Source organism: Falco biarmicus, chromosome 14 (genome assembly GCF_023638135.1).
Source record: "Falco biarmicus isolate bFalBia1 chromosome 14, bFalBia1.pri, whole genome shotgun sequence".
NCBI lineage: Eukaryota > Metazoa > Chordata > Aves > Falconiformes > Falconidae > Falco > Falco biarmicus.
In genome coordinates this window covers 10,208,376-10,216,537 of record NC_079301.1, presented here as the reverse complement: position 1 = coordinate 10,216,537, position 8,162 = coordinate 10,208,376, and the positions used below count along the sequence as shown (strand labels likewise).

General features: G+C 46.1%; 1 protein-coding gene across 1 annotated transcript; it reads left to right on the top strand.

Moving 5' to 3' along the window:
- The first annotated feature begins 599 nt into the window (after positions 1-599).
- On the top strand, positions 600-7,506 carry AGTR2 (angiotensin II receptor type 2). Its single transcript, XM_056360014.1, has 2 exons — positions 600-4,403; positions 6,091-7,506. The coding sequence occupies exon 2, from the start codon at positions 6,164-6,166 to the stop codon at positions 7,280-7,282; it is 1,119 nt and encodes a 372-aa protein (XP_056215989.1). The 5' UTR covers positions 600-4,403; positions 6,091-6,163; the 3' UTR covers positions 7,283-7,506.
- The last annotated feature ends 656 nt before the right edge of the window (positions 7,507-8,162 follow it).

Genomic DNA, 8,162 nt, shown 5'->3' with positions numbered 1-8,162 from the left:
AGGCAAGGACCATGGATGCTGAGTGTGAGCAGGACTCAAGGATTTGCTGCCTCAGCCATCAATTTTCAACTGGTCAGTGCTTACCGGTGCTTTCCTCCCTGAGGCCCCAAAAAGGATGCAAGAAAGCAGCCGTCTCTGCAGCAGTGCTCTGAGGCTGGGGAAGGACAAGGTAGATACTCCAATCTTACTTGCAAGACTGAGCAATTAATCCCCACATAAACCCTTAAACAAATGAATGCAGGGAGGAGGATCGCATCCAAAAGTTTACGGAGTTCTGGGAGAACCCAGCTGCAGGCAGGATGGTTTCGGTGCGCGTGTGCAAAGGAACTATCGTTCAGCACGATGCCCTACCTGGCATGATGGAAATCATTGCTCCACGGCGTGTGTGGGTGCTGGATCCCCAGCTCTTGCCACCAGCCCTAGGACCAGGGAGTCAGGCCATCCTGCTGGAAATCAGCACCAAATTGGTCAGAACTCTACCGACCTAGGTTGGGTTATGCAACCTGGGGAGCACATGGATGAGAGATCTTTTTCCCCTCTTGCTTTCTCCAAAAGGAAAAAATCAAGCCCATGAATACAGCCTGCAGCTGGATCTCACGTTGCATTGAGGATTTGGCAGGCTGGCAGGGCTTAACCTCAAGAGCTGGCTCTGACAGTCTGCTGGCGCAGTGGGATATGCTGTCTGTTTGGAATATTCCATCCCTAACAGCAGTACATCCCTACAAAATCCAAGACCTAGGACCGAGGAGTGCATGAGCCCATTCTTTTAATTTGCACAGTTGCTATTTGAATTGTGGGTGGGTGGTTTTGTGATGGCATTTTTTTGTTTTGTTTGGGTTCGGGTCAGTTTTTTTTTAAACTCTTCTAGTGACCTTTTTAGGTGCATGGACTCGAGGACAGAAAGGTAAACCTGAGTGAATATGCAGCAAAATTTCTTTCTTCTCTTGAGAAGTGATTTTTGTTTTTCTTGTTATAAACATCATGTATGAAATTCTCCCCCAAATATATGCCCCAGGAGGCATTAACTCCTCACCATTTAACATCAAACAGGTCTTCTTGTGGTGAAAACTCCCAGCTTTTGCACTTTTGCAGCCAGACAAACGGTAAAAAGTCTAAAGACTGTCGCTGTGCTGAGCCGTGTGCTGGGCTCTGATGCAGGAGATTCATGTGCTGTATTTACCAGCCTGGTTGTGGAAGCTGGATGAACATGTCCTGCAAGCTCAGGGAGCATTAGCGCAGCTGCAGCACTACGTGGCACAACGTTGGCTTGTGCATGGACAGCTTGGGCGTCTGCATCGGGTGTACTTTCTATTTCACAGCCATTCATGTGCAGGTGATGCTCAAAAACAGTGGGAGGAAGAAAGAAATAGTGGGGGAAATAGAAGAGGGATGGGGTTTGTACATTGGCTAAATGGAGCGTTGGAGTGACAACTTGGGATCAGATAAGGAGTTGGATGCGCTGGCGGGGGGAAGAATGGGAGCAGGATTTGGCAAAAGGCAACCCAAAGTATGACCCCCATCGCACCAGGTGTATCAGGCCCATCTCTTGTCTACTAAAAGGTAAGAACCCAGCACAAAATTTCAGTTTTGGAGGTAGAACAGAATAGACACAGTCAGTATCTGTGAGGATCAAAAGTGCATCTGGAAAGGAAAACTTTATATTTAAATCTAAATAATTAGTGTTTGTTATCTTTGCAAAATAAACACTGTCATGCCTTTGACTTTTTCCCCTGCTTACAAAGAATGCTGGATGTTTGATGAAGGATGGAGCAAGATCTTTCACTGATCATTTGTGTGCAGAGGAACTAGCCGCAAGAATTCCTGGCTCAGGGTGTCCTGTCGCATGCCACTAGTGAAAAATTTAATAAATATGGGTCAGAGTGAGTGCTGACGTCTCAGGGTCACGCACCTGAGAGCCAGCAGTCCTCTGGAGCTGAAGCAGAGTATGTACAGCCGGGGGGCTGGTGGCAAAAGGTGTGTTTCTTCTCCTTTGCAGCCAGACACGTGACCTCTTGCACTTGCACATCCCACATGCTCCTACTGACCCGCTTGGTAGATGTTTGGTTTGAAGAAAGGACAGAGTTCTTGCAGCGTGTCTCTAGAAGGTGCATTGTTTGATGCCTTTTCAACTGAACAAGTCTCCTGCTAGTGGTTGTAGTGTGTGTAGAATGCAAATCTTCATCTTAAAGCTTTTTGGTTAAGTCTTGACTTTTTCAGCCCCCAAGCTATTATGGATGTTACTGTTTCCTTTAAAAAGTTGTGGGGTTTTTTGAGTAATTCAAATTTCAGTTGTCCCAGGGTATCTCCCCTTCTCCTCTGCTTTTTCCATAACAACCTCAAACAAGAGTGGGGAGGAATGAGTGGGAAAAGGAAAGGATGCCCCAAAATCAATATTTATGGAATGGGTGAATGTTTGTGCATTGGGTAAGTTCGTAGATATACATGGAGATAAAAAGGATGTGCTGAAATTTATGTTATCTAACTCTGCTTGTGACATGCAGTGCTTGAGCCTTTGGGACAGATGAGGTCTCCCACCGTGTGCAGCGATTTGGTACTACCTTCCCCCAAAATACCTGTGATATTTGGGTCTGTTTCTGTTTTATCTGCTCTCAGAGTGTCATTCCATTGAGCTATTTCAGCTTTCTTTCCTTCCAGTGTTTGCTCCCAGCACAGGCACCGTGTGTGCTTGCAGCCTGACTGTCCTGACCACTCTCTGTCCTTGTGTTCATGAAGCAGTAAATCAGCTGCACCGTAATAAATAGAAATGCTGCGTGGGATTTCCCTTCTTTAAATAACCCAGTCTCCTTTTGTACAGAAAATGCCAAGAGCTGGACTCTTAACATGAGGCAGGTAAAGCCAAAAGCTGCCAAGAACTCCTCTCCCTGCCTTGAGAATCACAGAATCATTTAGGTTGGAAAAGACCTTTCAGATCACCAAGTCCAACCATTAACCCAGGACTGCCAAGTTCATCACTAAACCATGTCCCTAAAATCTGCATCTACCTGCTTTTTAAACACCTCCAGGGATGGTGATTCCACCACCTCCCTGGGCAGCCTGTCCCAATGCTTGACAACCCTTTCAGTGAAGACATTTTTCCTCCTACCCAATCTAACCCTCCCCTGGTGCAACTCGAGGCCGTTTCCCCTTGTCCTGTCGCTCATTACCTGGGGGAACAGACCAACCCCCCTGCCTACAGCCCCTGTCAGGGAGCTGCAGAGAGCAATCCAGTGCCCCATGAGCCTTGAGGATAGGATGAGCTTGGGTCCAGTCCTGGATGGTGATGGAGAACCAGCCAGCAGCACCTGGCTGGGGCAAAGGAACATGTCACTGTCAGGGCCTTTTGTGGTTGCTTTCCATCTGGGACGTGCAGCCTTGCCTGTGGAGCACAGCACACGCATCCTCAGTAGATGGGCTGCTGCTGCAGAGGAGATCGCACTCAGGATATCAGGGCAAAATATTTAAGGCTTACGGATGCTTACTTTGTCCCGTGCTTATCCTCCAGGAGCCCCCTTGGAGCTCCTTCCAGGGAGAGGAGGCTGGGGCCAGGCGGAGCATGTGATGTGAGGAAGAAGCAGATGTAAAATCTCAGTTCTGTGTGAATGGGAAGTCGGCAGGAGCACGCAGCTGTGCTGATCTGCTCGCTTTGGTTGTGTGTTACCCCAGCGCAGCCTCCGAGCCAAGGCTGCTCTCTGCCACGTGGATCTGTCCTGCTGCCCTCCTCGGCTCGAGCAGCATGCACGTCTTTGCAAGGACTTGGGCAGTGGCTTTTCTGTCCTGCTAACTGGGAGACAGGATCAGTCCCCTTACACAGGCAGTGCTGTGATGTTCCCCTGCTTTCTGTCTCTGTGTGTCCACGTTATGGTCAGCTCTGTCAGGACAAAGAGCCTATTCCGCTCTCAAATGCATTAGCAAGTGTTGGGACTCTACAGAGCCCCAGCGTGGGAATCCCTCTGCCCTCAGAGGTGCATGAACCCTCGCACGGAAGCTTGCGTGTGTCACATACACCTGGGGGGCAGAAGGGGGTTGCATGTGGGTGTACCCTCCTGGCCCAAGAGCTGCAGTAGAAAACCGCAAAGATATCTGTGTGAATTTCCTTTTTCTTTCTTGCTTGCTTTCCCTCATTTTTTTTTTTTTTTTGGTTGTCTTGTTCCTCTCTCCTGATTTACTGCATGTGCTCACGTGGCCTTGGAAAGGGGGGTTCTCAAACTGTTTAGCTTCCAAAAGGAAAAGAAGCTGGCAGGCGTTTGTATTTCAGTTCTCAAGTTATGTAGGTTAAAGTCTCCCAGTGGGAAAACGGAAGATATGAGCGAGCAGATTGCTGGTGGTGATACTTGCTAGAAGAAAAACAGAAAAAAGGAGCACATAATCCCAGAGCTACATCCAGACGAATGTGAGGTTGAGAGGTATGTTTTCTATCTGCTGTTAGAACATAATTGCCATTGTTTTGATTCAATTTTTGATAAAATACCTCATTGTGTCTTAAATAATAGTAGGAATGACTAGTTTAGAAGCAGATTCTAAGCCACCAGTTGCTCACATGCAGGGGGGGAGCATGTTTGTCAGCGGAGCCTTGTTCTCAGTAGTATAGCTAAAATTAATTATGGTGTAGTCCCTCTATTAGGAGTTAAGTCAGATACGTAACTCTTTGTGACTAGTTCTGAGATTTCAGCTTCTGTAGGTTAAAGTGAGGGGTTCAGGACCTAAGAGTTCAGGGCAAAATGGGGCCTCAGACCCTCTCCTGAATCTTTGCTGTCCCCAGACAGAAAACTTTCCTCCGGTTTGAGACCTGCTAGATTACAGAACGTGGGCTTGTGATCCCGTGTTTGGGACGTTCAGTACTGGCACTTTGCAGAAATGTGCATTAATATTCTCCTATTGAATTTTCGTTGTTGAAGACAATATAATTAAAATTAAATTTTTGTCAGTATATTTAAAGTAGCATATTGCATATTTTGCACTGAGCAAATGATAAGCTGGAGTACACTAAACTGTTAGCACAGAAAAATACGTTTGAAATTATCAGTCGCCTTCTGTTACATGAGAGATCATTACCCAACTCTGTTGCCTTGTCTTGGTCAAAATTTCTGTTGTTTTTAGGGCCCCTTGAGAATTCCTAAATGCCTGACTTAATTGAAAAGGAATTGTCTCTTTCTAATATGTAAAATAAAATATTTGGGCATGATATTTTCTTTATTGACTACAAAGTCTTAAAGTTTGAAAAATGCCCTGCTTGGAGTACAGATATGAGCTGTCGAACTGGAGCAGACATGTCAATTAACTCTCCTATTTTAGCTGCTTTGTAGCTATATAATCCCTTACGGAAACAATCCTGATCTTTCTAAATGAACGGCAAATACTACTGCTAAATCCAGTGCCTGCAAGGACTGAGTACTTGGCTGTCTATTTTGCTTGTATCTATGCTGAAAATACTTCTTTTACTCTCCTGATTAAAAGCCGTCATGAGGGCAGGAGACGCAGATTTGCTTTGAGGAGGACTCTGACAGTAAATGACATTTTGCAAAGACCCTTCAGTGTCTTTGTATCCGGCCCTGTGAATTTAAAAACCTCAAAGCTTGCTTTCCTCATAGCCTTGTTAAAAGGCTGCTTTCACACCTGTAAAGTCCCAGGAGGCCCTCAGGTGTGAAGTATCTGATCTTCACTGGCTGGTGCTGCCTTCCTGCATTACTTCAACTGTGCAGAGAGCTGGAAATAGTTTGAGAAAGCCAAGAAAAGGATCACAAGGAGCTTCGGTGCTGCCCTTGGTCACGGAAGTTCCCGAAGTATCTCCAGCTCCCGAGTCAATAATCTTTCTGCTCTGCTTGCCCCAGAAAGCACCATCTGTAATCACAGATAAAACCCGGCTGCTCGCTTCTCTGCCAGGCTAATTAAAAAGTGCTGTGACCTCCCTAGGGCTAATCGTGTCCTGTCAGTGGGACGGAGGAAAGGAGTCCAGCAGGGTTGCCTGGTATTTCAGCACTCAGCTTACTGACATACTTCTAAATGGGTTTTATTTTATTGTGACTGTGTGTGTGATTCCAGAGCTAAGATGGCTGCAGAGCGCATGTCTAACACATGGTTTCTGATTTGCAGGTGAGCGACGTGATAGAAAAATTCTGCTAGCACATGAATTTCCTGCAGAACATCCCTTTTCACCAGCACCAACATGCAGAGCAACTACTCCCTGGTCATCACCACCAGAGAAACTCTCCAAGTCCTCTATACAGCACTGACAAACTCATCAGCTGCATTGCGCTCCCCTCCTCCCTGCCCACTTACCTCTTCGGATTATCAGTTCTCACTAATTCCAGCACTCTTCTCGGTGGTTTTTATTCTGGGGTTGGCTGGCAACAGTGTGGTGGTCGTGGTGCTTTGTCGTCATAGTGGTCCCAAAACAGTTGCTAATATCTACATTTTCAACCTGGCCGTGGCAGATTTGCTGTGCCTTGCCACCCTTCCATTCTGGGCTACCTACTATGCACAGGGCTACCACTGGCTCTTTGGGTCTCTCATGTGCAAAATCTCCAGTTCTATCCTGTGCTTGAACATGTTTGCAAGTATATTTTTCATTACATGCATGAGCATGGACCGGTACCACGCTATTGTCCACCCTATTCACTCTAAAAGAAGAACTCCACAACAAGCTTATCTTATAGCACTGGTGGTGTGGGGCCTTGCCTGCTTGTCCTCCTTCCCAACTTTTTATTTCCGTGACACTCACTACGTTGAAAGCTTGGGGGTCAACGCTTGCATTATGGCCTTTCCTCATGAGAGTTACGCCAAATGGTCTGCGGCAACAGCCTTCCTGAAAAATGCACTTGGCTTCTTCATCCCCTTGACAGTGATCACCACATGCTACATCTGGATCAGGAGGCACTTGCTTAAACCACAGAAGTTTGGGAAAAACAAGCAGAAGAGGGACAAAGTCCTAAAGCTGGTGGCTGCTGTTGTTGTGGCCTTCTTAATTTCCTGGCTCCCATTCCACATGTTAACGTTTTTGGATGCTTTGGCTCATATGAACATCATTAACAACTGTGACGTGACAGGGATCATCGACACAGCACTGCCATTCAGCATCTGCATGGCATTCGCCAACAGCTGCATCAACCCTTTGCTGTACTGCTTCATTGGGAACCAGTTCCAGGAGAAACTCCATCGCTTGTTTAAACGACGAGTTTATCAGTTCAACAGTCATCGAGAGAGCTCTTCTTTGAGGAAAGGGAGCTGCTTCAGAGATGCTGAGACCCCCATGGACAGGGAAGGGGGGCCCGAGTCCTTGCTGTAGGCACTGAGGCATGATGTGGGGTGATGTCAGAGTAGCTGGCTGTCCCTGCAGCAGTGACACTCCTCTTTGCTGTTCCCTTTGCTTTGTCCCATTCATTGACCAGCTGTTTGAAGGAGAAACTGTTTTTCTCAAACATGGGGATTTTTTGTTCCTTCCTTTCTGCAACGAGCACCAAAGTTTTACATAGAGGGAAGATTCTGGCAAATATATTGATGACATTTTAATTATCAGCTTATTCATGGCTGAGATCAGGCGAGTGTTTAGTGTAACACAAAAAGACAAAATATACCAAAGGACCATAGCACAATAGTTACAGTTGTGTAGGTGCTGAGTATTATACCCTAAGCTGATTTTCTAAAAGAGATTCTCACTAGAGAATGTGTAAATAAATAGTGCAGATACTTCTGTACCTACCTGTAAGAAAATATTTTTGCCTCTATTTTTAAAATATATACTATTTTTAGAAAATATATGGCTAGAGATGTTGTACGTAAAATGCATTGACTATACCTCCTGCTTTCTTAGGCTTGGGATCCTGAGAGCAGGTGGAGACACAGTACTGCAGACTGCTGGAGGCAAGGAAGTGTTATCGGGGGCAAGTACAACCATATGGATGTTTTTATACCTTTCCAATAACAGGTAACATGTTTGCAGGCAAGATGGTCCTTTGCTTCGATTCAGTGTGGTCACTTTTGACAGCAGTGCCCCAGGAATTGAACACGCTATGTCCCACTGCTGTGTGGGTGCTGAGTCCCACGCACTGTCCAGCAGCCTTTGGGGAAAGGACTTGCTGATTGTCTAGACTTTTTGCATTTCAAATGTCGATTGCTACTTTAATTTTGGGTACTGTGTACAGAAAGCCTAAGTAACTCTGTCTTGA

Excerpts from the sequence above, each read along its gene's own strand:
- AGTR2 (XM_056360014.1), top strand. The coding sequence starts at position 6,164 with ATGCAGAGCAACTACTCCCTGGTCATCACCACCAGAGAAACTCTCCAA.